General features: G+C 43.6%; 2 protein-coding genes across 3 annotated transcripts in view; both read right to left on the reverse strand.

The window, feature by feature from the left end:
* The window catches only part of LOC112189016 (probable sugar phosphate/phosphate translocator At1g06470), a 61,164-nt gene that overhangs the window by 28,559 nt on the left and 17,833 nt on the right, over positions 1-14,772 (reverse strand). The gene's annotated exons all lie outside the window — the stretch shown is intronic.
* On the reverse strand, positions 9,310-13,673 carry LOC112184408. 2 transcript variants are annotated; one of them, XM_024322665.2, is made up of 8 exons: positions 13,342-13,673; positions 11,161-12,758; positions 11,024-11,086; positions 10,659-10,954; positions 10,504-10,569; positions 10,292-10,429; positions 10,054-10,212; positions 9,310-9,966 (listed from the first exon to the last, which is right to left on the reverse strand). In XM_024322665.2, the coding sequence occupies exons 2-8, from the start codon at positions 11,852-11,854 to the stop codon at positions 9,325-9,327; spliced, it is 2,058 nt and encodes a 685-aa protein (XP_024178433.2). In that variant the 5' UTR covers positions 11,855-12,758; positions 13,342-13,673; the 3' UTR covers positions 9,310-9,324. The 2 variants fall into 2 exon arrangements, with proteins under 2 accessions (XP_024178433.2, XP_040370708.1); XM_040514774.1 differs by lacking the exon at positions 10,054-10,212.

A 14,772-nucleotide genomic window follows, 5' to 3' on the forward strand; every position in this document is an offset into this window, starting at 1 on the left:
TGGATTCACCAAAATACTTGTATCCCATCTTCAGTACATCAATTTCTTGTTTTGTGGAATGGGAATGAGGTCGAGGTCGTACGGTCGGTTCGAACCGAAGATAAAGAAGATACTGCCATTGATATGGTGTATGTGCTCCCGCTCGAGTTTCAGGCTCAGCCAGGACAGTCGGACGGGATGGAGGGAGATGTCCGAGAAGAAAGTGAATGCCCAACTCCAATCCAAGACTTGGCCAAAGCCTACTTTCCAAAGCCAACACCAGCTATGTCTAAGCATATCAAGCCATTGTATATCACGGCTCATTTCGAGGGATATCCGATCTCTAAAGTGTTGGTAGACGGCGGAGCAGCCGTGAATGTTATCCCTATTTCGATTGCCGAAAAATTGAAGAAGACCGACAAAGATATTGTATCATCTGAAATCGCCATCCGAGATTTTTCAGGTGGTAGGAAGCAAACCAAGGGAATTCTACCCTTAGAGGTCACAGTAGGCAAAAAGAGCATGATGACCGGTTTCTTTGTCATAGATTCCAAGCCTTGTTATAATGCTATCCTTGGGAGAGACTGGATACATCAGAGTATGTGCATCCCGTCGTCCATGCATCAGCTTCTGGTTTTCTGGAATGGGGACACCGTGGAAGTAGTGGAAGCTGACTTTCAACCATTGAAAGCTTCGGCCAATGCAATTGATGCCCAATACTACGAAGAGGAAATTGGGTGCTCAGAAATTCAGAGGGAAGATGGTACTGGCCGAATTACAAGGATAACCATGCGAAGAGCACTGGCCCTAGGCGCCGAGAAAGTCCGTGAGGACTCGGAGCGGCCAGCATTGGCGGACCTGTTTGATCCCATAATCCATGGATAGTGGCCTAGAGAACGAGACACTATCGGCCGCGGTTAAATCAACAATGAGGAAACTGTTGGCTCATTGGGCCGAAAACTCTCTTCAGAATGATTCGGCCATGAATTTGATAGAATTTATCTCAGAAGGAGCACCAGAGGATGAGTTGAAGATAGAAGACATCGGCCCTGCACCGGCCGAGTTGGAAGACGACCTTACTGAAACTCAAGACCCTCTAGAAGAACTAAATTTAGGGACCACCGATGAGCCTCGGATAGTCCGGATCAGCAAACTCCTGCCACCCAAGATGAAGGAAGATTTGAAGGCTTTGCTAACTGAGTTTCAAGATTGTTTTGCATGGAATTACCATGAAATGCCAGGTTTAGATAGAAATATAGTAGAACATAGGTTGCCTATACAGTCCAATTGTAAGCCTTACAAACAACCTCCTCGGCGATGTGCCGCCGAGGTTTTGCCTGAAATTAAAGAAGAAATGGAACGTTTATTAAAGGCCGGTTTTATTCGAACGGCCAGATATGTTGAATGGTTATCTAATATTGTGCCAGTAAGGAAAAAGAATGGAAAAATGCGCATATGTGTTGATTTTCGAAATCTCAACTTGGCCACACCAAAGGATGAGTACCCAATGCCCGTGGCCGACTTGCTCGTGGATGGTGCGGCCAAACATGAAATTCTTTCTTTCATGGATGGGCACGCCGGATATAATCAAATTTTTATAGCTGAGGAAGATGTTCACAAAACGGCGTTCAGATGCCCAGGTGCAATAGGAACATTTGAGTGGCTCGTTATGCCATTTGGACTCAAAAACGCCGGCGCAACCTATCAAAGGGCCATGAATATGATCTTTCACGACCTTATTGGCCACACAGTCGAAGTATACATTGATGACATTGTGGTAAAGTCGGCCAAGACGCAAAATCATTTGGCCGACCTTCGACAGACATTCGTACGGATGCGAACCCACAAACTAAAAATGAATCCTGACAAATGCCTTTTTGGAGTATCAGCTGGTATGTTCCTTGGTTTTGTAGTTCATAAAAGGGGAATTGAAATCGACAAAAACAAAGCCAAGGCCATAATGGATGCGCCTGCTCCTAGCACGAAGAAGGAACTCCAATCTTTCCTGGGAAAAGTGAATTTTCTAAGGCGTTTCATCTCTAACTCGGCTGGCAAGATTCAGCCATTCTCTTCACTTTTGAGAACTAAGGCCGAAAATGAGTTTGTTTGGAGAACAGAACATCAAGCGGCATTCGACCAAGTCAAACGATATTTATCAAACCCACCCGTCCTAGTACCCCCAGTACGTGGGAGGCCTTTGAAGTTATACATATCGGCGTCGGATAACTCAATAGGAAGCCTATTGGCACAAGACAATGACAATGGCAAGGAATGTGCTGTGCATTACTTGAGCCGGATCCTCACTGATGTGGAAACTCGGTATACGCCTATTGAGAGGCTTTGTCTTGCATTGTTCTTTTCGGCAATCCGGCTTCGGCATTACATGTTACCCTCGGTTGTCCAAGTCATATCCAAGACCGATTTAGTAAAATACATGCTGACTCGACCCATCATACGAGGCCGAATTGGAAAATGGACCATGGCGTTGTCTGAGTTCACGTTTCAATATGTGTCTCAAAAGTCAGTCAAAGGCCAAGCATTGGCCGACTTTCTTGCTCATCACCCTTCGACCGAGTTTGAGGGAGCCGAAGAGGTAGATATTGGGATCATATATGTGGCTTCCATGACCAATAACCATTGGACCATGTATTTCGATGGATCTAGTACTGAATTTTCAGCCGGGGCTGGTGTTGTCATTGAAATGCCTGAAGGACAAAAGTTCCCGTTCGCCTTCCAATTAGACTTTACGTGCACAAACAATCAGGCAGAATATGAGGCTCTGATTGTTGGTTTGGAGATTCTCCAAGAGTTGGGAGCACGGCGAGTTTTGGTGTTTGGGGATTCTCAACTAGTCATTAATCAAATGAATAAGGAGTTCAAATGCACGAGCTGGGGACTTTTATCCTATCACGCTTTAGCTGACCAGCTCGCCAACACGTTCGACCGAATCTCTTTCGCTCACCTCCCAAGGGGACGAAACATGGAGGCCAATGAGATGGCTCAATTAGCCTCAGGGTTACGGATCCCCGAAGGAGACGACTCTCGAGTCATCAAGATTGCCAAACGTACCCTCCCAGCTTTGGAAGAGAGAGGAGTCTCAGAGGATGTTTTTGTTATCGACATCGAGCCCGATGATTGGAGACTCCCCATTATCAAGTTCCACAAAAATCCTCAAGGTAATCATGATCGGAAGACTCGATACTTGGCTGGACATTTCGTTATATACAAAGAAGCAGTGTACCGCAAAAGCTCGGATGATCTACTCCTTCTTTGTATAGGGGGGCAAGAGACTTTGGAAGTCATGAGAGATGTCCATGAGGGGATATGTGGTGCACACCAGGCCGGAATCAAAATGAGGTGGTTAATTCGAAGACATGGCTTCTATTGGCCAACAATCCTAAAGGATTGCATTGAATTCGCAAAGAGCTGCAAGAAATGTCAAATTCATGCACCTGTGCAAAGGGTTCCGGCCGACGTCCTCCATCCAATTGTTAAGCCATGGCCATTTCGAGGTTGGGCCATGGACATTATAGGGAGTATTAGACCACCATCATCAAAACAACACGTATGGATCTTGGTCGCCACTGATTATTTCACTAAATGGGTAGAAGCCAAACCATACGTTACTATTTCAAGTCAGACAGTGATCAAGTTTGTGGAGGAAAACATTGTACACAGGTTTGGGATACCTGAAACCATAACGGCCGATAGGGGTTCGGTTTTCATAGCCGAGGCAATGCATGAACTCACAGATAGTCTGGGTATCAAGTTAACTCACTCGACACCTTACTATGCCCAAGCAAATGGTCAGGCCGAAGCTAGCAATAAAGGCATTATAAATATACTCAAGAAGATGGTTCAAGAGAATCCTAGAGATTGGCACAATCTGCTATCTGAGACATTGTGGGCTTTTCGGACCTCCAAACGTACAGCCACAGGAACAACGCCTTTTGCACTAACATATGGCCACGATGCTATGTTACCTGTCGAGGTGAAACTGAAATCACTTAGATTCGCTGCTCAAAATGAAATGGTGGCTGACGACTACACTCAGGCAATGATTCAGGAACTTGAAGAACTCGACCAAGAGCGAATGGACGCCTACAACCGAATGGAAGCACAGAAAAAGGCTGTGGCTCGTGCATACAACAAGCGAGTTAAGTCTAAGTCATTTGCTGAGGAAGATTTAGTTTGGAAAGCTGTTTTGCCTATCGGAACTAAAGATAGACGTTTCGGAAAATGGTCGCCAAGGTGGGAAGGCCCGTTTATCATCGATCAAGTGCTAGGAAAAGGTGCATATCAACTTAGGGATCAAGATGGAGAGCTGCATGCAATGCCTATCAACGGGCAATTTCTTAAGAAATACTACCCCACGACATGGGAGATGAGGGAGCAAGAATCGTAATGTACTATCTATAGAACATCGGCCGAGTATTTGGGTTTGTAAACTCGGCCGCCCTTTTTATTTTTGATGTTTTTATATGAACAACATTTTAGTGTCTTTTTACATCCCTTTACTCATATTTTTGAAATTTACCTTTACTTTTGTTGGCCAAAGCTAAATAAGAGGTATTCGGCCGAACCAACCATATTTGTTTTGGCCGAAGTCAAGTAATTATTTTGGCCGAGTTAAACAAGAAGTGTTGACCGAGACGACTGAGGTAATCTCGGCCGAAGTGAACAAGAGTTTCAGCCGAGCTCGAATTGTTGATTTGGTTGACTAAAATGTTGAGTTTTTCGTTGGCCAAAGTTAAAATGTTGGCCGAAGTGAGGTAATCTCGGCCGAGGTGAACAAGAGTTTCAGCCAAGTTCGAGTTGTTGATTTGGTTGACTAGAGTTTTTTTCATTGGCCAAAGCTAAATAAGAGGTATTCGGCCGAACCAACCATATTTGTTTTGGCCGAAGTCAAGTAATTATTTTGGCCGAGTTAAACAAGAAGTGTTGGCCGAGACGACTGAGGTAATCTCGGCCGAAGTGAACAAGAGTTTCAGCCGAGCTCGAATTGTTGATTTGGTTGACTAAAATGTTGAGTTTTTCGTTGGCCAAAGTTAAAATGTTGGCCGAAGTGAGGTAATCTCGGCCGAGGTGAACAAGAGTTTTAGCCAAGTTCGAGTTGTTGATTTGGTTGACTAGAGTTTTTTCATTGGCCAAAGCTAAATAAGAGGTAACGGCCGAACCAACCATCATAGTGTTGGCCGAAGTCAAGTAATGTTGGCCGAGACGACTGAGGTAATCTTGGCCGAAGTGAGGTAATCTCGGCCGAGGTGAACAAGACATTATAGGGAGTATTAGACCACCATCATCAAAACAACACGTATGGATCTTGGTCGCCACTGATTATTTCACTAAATGGGTAGAAGCCAAACCATACGTTACTATTTCAAGTCAGACAGTGATCAAGTTTGTGGAGGAAAACATTGTACACAGGTTTGGGATACCTGAAACCATAACGGCCGATAGGGGTTCGGTTTTCATAGCCGAGGCAATGCATGAACTCACAGATAGTCTGGGTATCAAGTTAACTCACTCGACACCTTACTATGCCCAAGCAAATGGTCAGGCCGAAGCTAGCAATAAAGGCATTATAAATATACTCAAGAAGATGGTTCAAGAGAATCCTAGAGATTGGCACAATCTGCTATCTGAGACATTGTGGGCTTTTCGGACCTCCAAACGTACAGCCACAGGAACAACGCCTTTTGCACTAACATATGGCCACGATGCTATGTTACCTGTCGAGGTGAAACTGAAATCACTTAGATTCGCTGCTCAAAATGAAATGGTGGCTGACGACTACACTCAGGCAATGATTCAGGAACTTGAAGAACTCGACCAAGAGCGAATGGACGCCTACAACCGAATGGAAGCACAGAAAAAGGCTGTGGCTCGTGCATACAACAAGCGAGTTAAGTCTAAGTCATTTGCTGAGGAAGATTTAGTTTGGAAAGCTGTTTTGCCTATCGGAACTAAAGATAGACGTTTCGGAAAATGGTCGCCAAGGTGGGAAGGCCCGTTTATCATCGATCAAGTGCTAGGAAAAGGTGCATATCAACTTAGGGATCAAGATGGAGAGCTGCATGCAATGCCTATCAACGGGCAATTTCTTAAGAAATACTACCCCACGACATGGGAGATGAGGGAGCAAGAATCGTAATGTACTATCTATAGAACATCGGCCGAGTATTTGGGTTTGTAAACTCGGCCGCCCTTTTTATTTTTGATGTTTTTATATGAACAACATTTTAGTGTCTTTTTACATCCCTTTACTCATATTTTTGAAATTTACCTTTACTTTTGTTGGCCAAAGCTAAATAAGAGGTATTCGGCCGAACCAACCATATTTGTTTTGGCCGAAGTCAAGTAATTATTTTGGCCGAGTTAAACAAGAAGTGTTGACCGAGACGACTGAGGTAATCTCGGCCGAAGTGAACAAGAGTTTCAGCCGAGCTCGAATTGTTGATTTGGTTGACTAAAATGTTGAGTTTTTCGTTGGCCAAAGTTAAAATGTTGGCCGAAGTGAGGTAATCTCGGCCGAGGTGAACAAGAGTTTCAGCCAAGTTCGAGTTGTTGATTTGGTTGACTAGAGTTTTTTTCATTGGCCAAAGCTAAATAAGAGGTATTCGGCCGAACCAACCATATTTGTTTTGGCCGAAGTCAAGTAATTATTTTGGCCGAGTTAAACAAGAAGTGTTGGCCGAGACGACTGAGGTAATCTCGGCCGAAGTGAACAAGAGTTTCAGCCGAGCTCGAATTGTTGATTTGGTTGACTAAAATGTTGAGTTTTTCGTTGGCCAAAGTTAAAATGTTGGCCGAAGTGAGGTAATCTCGGCCGAGGTGAACAAGAGTTTTAGCCAAGTTCGAGTTGTTGATTTGGTTGACTAGAGTTTTTTCATTGGCCAAAGCTAAATAAGAGGTAACGGCCGAACCAACCATCATAGTGTTGGCCGAAGTCAAGTAATGTTGGCCGAGACGACTGAGGTAATCTTGGCCGAAGTGAGGTAATCTCGGCCGAGGTGAACAAGACATTATAGGGAGTATTAGACCACCATCATCAAAACAACACGTATGGATCTTGGTCGCCACTGATTATTTCACTAAATGGGTAGAAGCCAAACCATACGTTACTATTTCAAGTCAGACAGTGATCAAGTTTGTGGAGGAAAACATTGTACACAGGTTTGGGATACCTGAAACCATAACGGCCGATAGGGGTTCGGTTTTCATAGCCGAGGCAATGCATGAACTCACAGATAGTCTGGGTATCAAGTTAACTCACTCGACACCTTACTATGCCCAAGCAAATGGTCAGGCCGAAGCTAGCAATAAAGGCATTATAAATATACTCAAGAAGATGGTTCAAGAGAATCCTAGAGATTGGCACAATCTGCTATCTGAGACATTGTGGGCTTTTCGGACCTCCAAACGTACAGCCACAGGAACAACGCCTTTTGCACTAACATATGGCCACGATGCTATGTTACCTGTCGAGGTGAAACTGAAATCACTTAGATTCGCTGCTCAAAATGAAATGGTGGCTGACGACTACACTCAGGCAATGATTCAGGAACTTGAAGAACTCGACCAAGAGCGAATGGACGCCTACAACCGAATGGAAGCACAGAAAAAGGCTGTGGCTCGTGCATACAACAAGCGAGTTAAGTCTAAGTCATTTGCTGAGGAAGATTTAGTTTGGAAAGCTGTTTTGCCTATCGGAACTAAAGATAGACGTTTCGGAAAATGGTCGCCAAGGTGGGAAGGCCCGTTTATCATCGATCAAGTGCTAGGAAAAGGTGCATATCAACTTAGGGATCAAGATGGAGAGCTGCATGCAATGCCTATCAACGGGCAATTTCTTAAGAAATACTACCCCACGACATGGGAGATGAGGGAGCAAGAATCGTAATGTACTATCTATAGAACATCGGCCGAGTATTTGGGTTTGTAAACTCGGCCGCCCTTTTTATTTTTGATGTTTTTATATGAACAACATTTTAGTGTCTTTTTACATCCCTTTACTCATATTTTTGAAATTTACCTTTACTTTTGTTGGCCAAAGCTAAATAAGAGGTATTCGGCCGAACCAACCATATTTGTTTTGGCCGAAGTCAAGTAATTATTTTGGCCGAGTTAAACAAGAAGTGTTGACCGAGACGACTGAGGTAATCTCGGCCGAAGTGAACAAGAGTTTCAGCCGAGCTCGAATTGTTGATTTGGTTGACTAAAATGTTGAGTTTTTCGTTGGCCAAAGTTAAAATGTTGGCCGAAGTGAGGTAATCTCGGCCGAGGTGAACAAGAGTTTCAGCCAAGTTCGAGTTGTTGATTTGGTTGACTAGAGTTTTTTTCATTGGCCAAAGCTAAATAAGAGGTATTCGGCCGAACCAACCATATTTGTTTTGGCCGAAGTCAAGTAATTATTTTGGCCGAGTTAAACAAGAAGTGTTGGCCGAGACGACTGAGGTAATCTCGGCCGAAGTGAACAAGAGTTTCAGCCGAGCTCGAATTGTTGATTTGGTTGACTAAAATGTTGAGTTTTTCGTTGGCCAAAGTTAAAATGTTGGCCGAAGTGAGGTAATCTCGGCCGAGGTGAACAAGAGTTTTAGCCAAGTTCGAGTTGTTGATTTGGTTGACTAGAGTTTTTTCATTGGCCAAAGCTAAATAAGAGGTAACGGCCGAACCAACCATCATAGTGTTGGCCGAAGTCAAGTAATGTTGGCCGAGACGACTGAGGTAATCTTGGCCGAAGTGAGGTAATCTCGGCCGAGGTGAACAAGACTTTCAGCCGAGCTCGAATTGTTGATTTGGTTGACTAAAATGTTGAGTTTTTCGTTGGCCAAAGTTAAAATGTTGGCCGAAGTGAGGTAATCTCGGCCGAGGTGAACAAGACTTTCAGCCGAGCTCAAGTTGTTGATTTGGTTGACTAGAGTTTTTTCATTGGCCAAAGCTAAATAAGAGGTAATGGCCGAACCAACCATCGTAGTGTTGGCCGAAGTCAAGTAATTATTTTGGCTAAGTTAAACAAGAAGTGTTGGGCGTGACGACTGAGGTCATCTCGGCCGAAGTGAACAGGAGTTTCAGCCTAGTTCAAGATGTTGATTTGGTCGAGCTCAAAATTAAAATGCATGACAAGCAAAAAGACTTAGGTGACCGAAATATATGAAGTCGAAAGAGGCCGAGTCAATTGACAAAATAGCGGCCGGGTGATCAACGGTCACATTCACAAAATTAGCGTTTGAGTCATACAAAGAAGGCCGGCCAAACTCTCCAAAAACGTGTCAACCGGCTGAGTTACGGGCCTAAGGCCATGTACAAAATATAAGCCTAGATGAATGTCACATCCTAAAGTAACTAATCAGTGGGCAAGAGTGACCGAAGAGCTTCTTTAACATCTTCCAAGTCTTGCATACCTTGGTCGACCTTTCGCTTCAAGATGCCCCTCTTCTTGTTATATGACTTGACCGATGACAGAATCAAGCTATACTTGGTGAGATCTTGTTGGGGAACAATGTTTCGGATGGCGGCCGAAGTGACTTTGACTTGCTTTTCAGCTTCGGCCAACTGCTTCCTCAGATCAAGCACTTTTTGCCTTCCTTCGTCCAAAGAAGTCTTTAACTTCTGGAGTTGGCCAAGATCGGTGGACTGGCGAATGTCATCGTACTCACTTTTCAGCTTCTCGCCTGCTTCAAACTCTTTTTGTGCTTCTAGACAAGGAGAGAGACTAAAATTTACAACAGCCAAACGAGCATGAACTTCATAAGCCTCTACCTGAGAGAAATGTTTGGCTGAAATAAGTACTTCAACCGCTTCCTTCAAAGAGAGAAAACTAGCCTCGGTCACTGTTCTCACATCACAACCCAAAAACTGTCTGACCGTCTCAAGTGCCTTTTTGGTTTCGGCTGTTTCAAGTTTTTCCTCTTCGGGACTCGTGGTGTTGTCTAGAGTATTTAGGAATTGAAGTAGGTCCAAACCAAGATCACCCGCTGTATGATCCTAAAAAAAAAAAAAAAAAAAAAAAAAAATGGAACTGAATTAATTCGGCTAAAAGCAAACCAGACTTGAAGTTACCAGGGCACTCACCACAAGCTCGGCCGAAGATGGAGCGCAAACGATAGCTTGCTCACTTTGACACATCCCGTCATTAGGAGGAGAGGTAAGTGTTCCGAACATAGGAGGATGTGGCTCAGTTTGGTTGAGAAGAGCCAATTCTAGGGTTGTACTGCTTCGAGATTCTCCCACCTACATGATAACAACTTTTCAAGTTGTTTCGTATAGGATTTTGGAAAATTAAACACCAAGGCGGGATGAAATATCTTACCTGAACCAATGTCTGATGGATAAGTAGTGTTTCTCGGCCACGTGCATCTGTGTTTTCAACATCCTTGGAAAAGTTGTTTGATATGGCAAGCTGTTGGCCGATGCTCGATGTGTTGTGCAGTTGGCTCTCACCCAAGTCCTGTGAAATGAAAGAAGTCAATAATCTCAGACAAGCAAGAAATGAAATCCAAGAAAGGAATGGGGGAGGCTTACATCCATGTCAATCTCAATCATGGAGTTTTCAAGTGGGGGCAAAGAATGATCAATGCGGCCATCTCTCTATCAAAATAAAGGGAAGGTTCTTAGCCAAGTACGAATCGTATAACCAAGTTGACAGAGAAGCACACAACTCTAGATTAGGAACTTACCTCTTGATCGCCACTTTCTGATTGAGCTTCTTCCGAATAACCTTCGCTATCGGCCGAGTCCGCGCTATGGATCGAGGCGTCACCAGTTTCGGCCATATCCTCAATTTCAGACGTATTTCGGTTTTCAGCCAAAGCATCGTGGCCATCATCCATATTAGCCTCAAAAAATATGTCTTCACTAACCATAGTGTCCATCGGGTTTGTGACCGAATTCTCCACCATATCCGATGATTTCTTTGTTTTCTTGGCGTTCCGAGTATACCCCAATGTTGAGCCACGTTTCTTCGATGTTTGTCCTGAAGAGTTGCACCACATTAGAAGAAAAATGTGTAAACAGAAATCGGAAAGATTGGTTTGAAGATTACCTTGTTTAGAGGATCCTTTGGTTGATTTTAACTTGCCATCCGGTGCTTTCTTCTTACCATTACCTGGATCAAAGAGGTAAGAGATCAATATAAGGAAAAGTTGGCTCAAGATAGAACAATAAGCCAAATTAACTTACCTTCCTTGGGGCCTAGCAAGTTCGGAAGTCCTTGTAATGCAGCACGTTGGGTCCCAGCCAAGTCATTTCCAAGATTTTTCATGATAAAAGTCGACCACCAAGCTTGGAAGTGTGGGGTGGCTCTATGATCAGGACAACGAGGCTTTAGGCCGGATCTCTCAAACTTGCCAAATTGCTCTTCATAGTAGTTACCAACGGCCGAACACTGAGAAGTTCGTGTGAACCCATCTCTCCATGACGAGAAGTGGTTTCTTGACATCAAGAATAAGGCCGGACAACTCTGTATGAAGCCAAGCTGACGTGCAACAAAATTGGGAAGATAGACCTCCGCACCATACCGACCCACGGTGCCTTTGAGGCCATAGTTCAGGTCTCGAGAGATCAGAAAACTCCCCCAAGTCAGAATCACATCCAATTCAAATTTTTTATCCCATGGTTTTGATATGTTGATCTCAAGGCAAGAAGGGTGATCTCGGCTGTAACATATGGCAAACTCGTCTTTGGACATAGTCTTTTTTGAACAAAAGAAAGCAAAACACTGCGCGGCTGAATGTGTACGAGTGCCAAGGGCAATAATCTGACGGCCAAGTGTCATTGTGGGGACAAATGGAGGACATGTCGGCCGGAGCTCATGAAAATAGGTCTGTATCCACACTTGAAACATCCATAATGGCCCTCCAATATCCAAATTCATATTATCGATCACTGCATTGCGTAAAGCACGGTAGAGGCGAGCAAGAACAAATGGCCCAAGGGCTAGAGGCCTACCCACGCTGAGAGCTTCTGCAATACCAACAAATTCAAAAGTGCACTTATTTGACTTGGAGCAAAATACAAACTTACAAAGCCAATAGAGAAGGAAGGCGGCGTGTTCGTGCTGTTTTGGAGGTTGCCTCCTAGTTTCTGAAACTGCTTCATCAACTGCATGTGTGGCATAAAAGGTTTCAGACTAGCATGGAAGGAACTAGGGAATTTGGCTGTAGCACAAACAGCCTCGCCATTCGGCCGAAACCCAAATATTGCGGCCATGTCTAACAAAGTAGGGGTCATGGGACCGAAAGGCAAGTTGATGGTGTTGGTTGCAGACGACCAGAAGCATAAGCTCGCCGCAAGAAGGGGCCGATCCATATGAATCTCTTGCTCAGTCATCTTTATACTATCATATATTCCATAGTCCTTCCATTTTTGAGCAAAGAAATGCTCCATCCTTGGCACCCATTTGCCCCACTCAGGGGTCAGTTTCGGCCAAACCCGCGGAAGTTTGAACTCAGAACTCCAGGTGGACCAACTAGCCCCATAAGCAAGACATGACGTGTCAACTAATGAGCCCTCTAGTACCTCCTTCATGGCCAGCGGCATGCCCGCGTAGTAATGCGGCCCCAGTGTGCACATTCCCAGCGGTTCTTTGTTTTTTGCCAGCTGACAAACCACGGAATTTTGAAGTGTGTCTTTGGAAGCATCAAAAGCCTTCTTAAATTTTGTGGCAAACTCGGCCGAATTTTTGGTTAGTGTGTCGCTACCTTCTGACCCGGCCTCGAGTTCCGAAGCATCGTCGGCCATGGAGCACTTTGCCTTTTAACCAAAAAGCTTCACTAAGCCTGCAAAGACCACAAAACAAAAACAATTGAGCAGCTGCAACATTGACCACCGTATAATGCAATGGAAGTCATTGAGATACAACACTAGAATCAAGAGAGAGCATATGTCAGGGGATGACGTCTAGGCAGGCCATTGCCACCCAAAAGGCATTTTGAAATTTAAATTTTTGAAATCTAAACTACTGACTGGTGTGGAGACTGACTAGTCAAATGGTCAAAGTAGGCTTTCTGGGTATGGAGCACTTTGTCACACAGCAACTCTAGAGCAGCTCCCTACAGAAGGCATTTCGTAATTAACTCCAAATCCTAGGAAATTATACTCTAAGTCTCTAATTAAGGGCTTCGATCTTTCAAAGTCGTGGTTGATGCTATCTATGCAAATTTTGGGGCAGGAATACAAAAGATGCATATACAAGGTGCAAGTCCTAGTCTAGATTCAACAAACAGAGAGCCAAGAAGAGTAAAGCATGATGCCCAGTACCTAATTAAAGTAAATGCATAACTGGAGACTAGAAGAAAAACAAAACTGTATAAAAAGCAGAACAAGCTACTTTGAAATTTGGGAAGAATAGGAATTTCATACCTCAATGTTCAGCTTGACTCAAAGTATGACGCTCTAAGCCATCATACCCAGGCCACAAACTATCTTCATAACTGCCGGCACCAGATCAACCATAGCCCGCCGGCACCGAACGTGATCTCGAGATGAGCGCCTAGATTAGCTCAAGGTCTTCTTCAGCTGAGGTATGATTTTGAATCTCTGCGGTGCTCAGTGCGGAGGGTTGAGATTCAGTTTGATTTGGAAGCATTTGAGTCTGAAGGATCTGAGCTTATTTTGAGAAGGAAAGTTTATCTGGGTCGGCACTCGTTCTTGAAATTGAAGGAAGAACCACAGGTCAGGGTTATCCAAAGGGATGTGTGTATAATTATGTTATATAATTATATATATGTTCATGAGCTAACGGAATGCACGTGTGTGTTTGTATATGTATATAAATATATATATATATATATAAAGATTATGGCCATGTTTGGCAACCAAGATAGGAATGGATTAGATTACATAATTGGATTGGATTGGATTTAAATTGGATTTGATAAGGAATCCTTAACCTTATACTTTGTTTGTTACATTAGATTTTGAATTGGATTGGAACTCTCACCTTTCCAGAAAAACCAAGAACCAAAAAACAAAAAATTCAAAAGAACATTCATAGCTCAAAGCCTCAGAGACCAGAGAGAGAAAATACACGCTTTGATATTCCATTGACTGAGTTTTGGGTTTGATATTGCAGGAAAGGAGATGGATCTATTTGTTATTGGAGATTTTCGTATCGGCGACCCGATGGCTGGAGACGAAGAGCACAAATGTCAATGGAGGTTGGAGATGGCCTAAACTTGCCCAGAAATTGCCGGATTTTAGCCCAAGAGTTTGAATTAGCCATCGACCATTCATGGTGAGGTTCACCATGAGGATGCGATGACGTTTTGGGAACCAATAATTGAGACGCAAGAGGAGGAATAGATCGCCGGACTTGGCCTGAGATGTCTGGGTTCTGCCGGAGATGGCCGGAATCAAAAGGAAATGGCCGTCGAAAATGGGACGGAGATGAAGGTGGTGGTGGTTGTTAGCGCGAATATGTTTCGCGATTGAGTGGGTCTCTTTGTCAAAGTGATATCTGCTTCTTATCCCACCTATTCAACAAGATTTGATATCCAACTCTGATAGGAATTGAAATTTCCAATCCATAGATATCCATATTGCCAAACAACTCAAAACAGCTTAACAGGTCATTTTTAATCCTATCAAGCTACTTAACCGGGCAAACAAACGCGCCCTATATATCATTGGGATGTGTATATAATTATATTATATAATTATATATATGTTCATGAGCTAACTGATATACATGCACGTGTATGTTTATATATATATATATATATATATATATATATATATAAAGATCATGATATGGTGCCGATTGACCAGGTGCATGCATTAGTGCATTACTAT

The sequence above is a fragment of the Rosa chinensis genome, chromosome 2 (genome assembly GCF_002994745.2).
Source record: "Rosa chinensis cultivar Old Blush chromosome 2, RchiOBHm-V2, whole genome shotgun sequence".
In the NCBI taxonomy this organism is placed as follows: Eukaryota; Viridiplantae; Streptophyta; class Magnoliopsida; order Rosales; family Rosaceae; genus Rosa; species Rosa chinensis.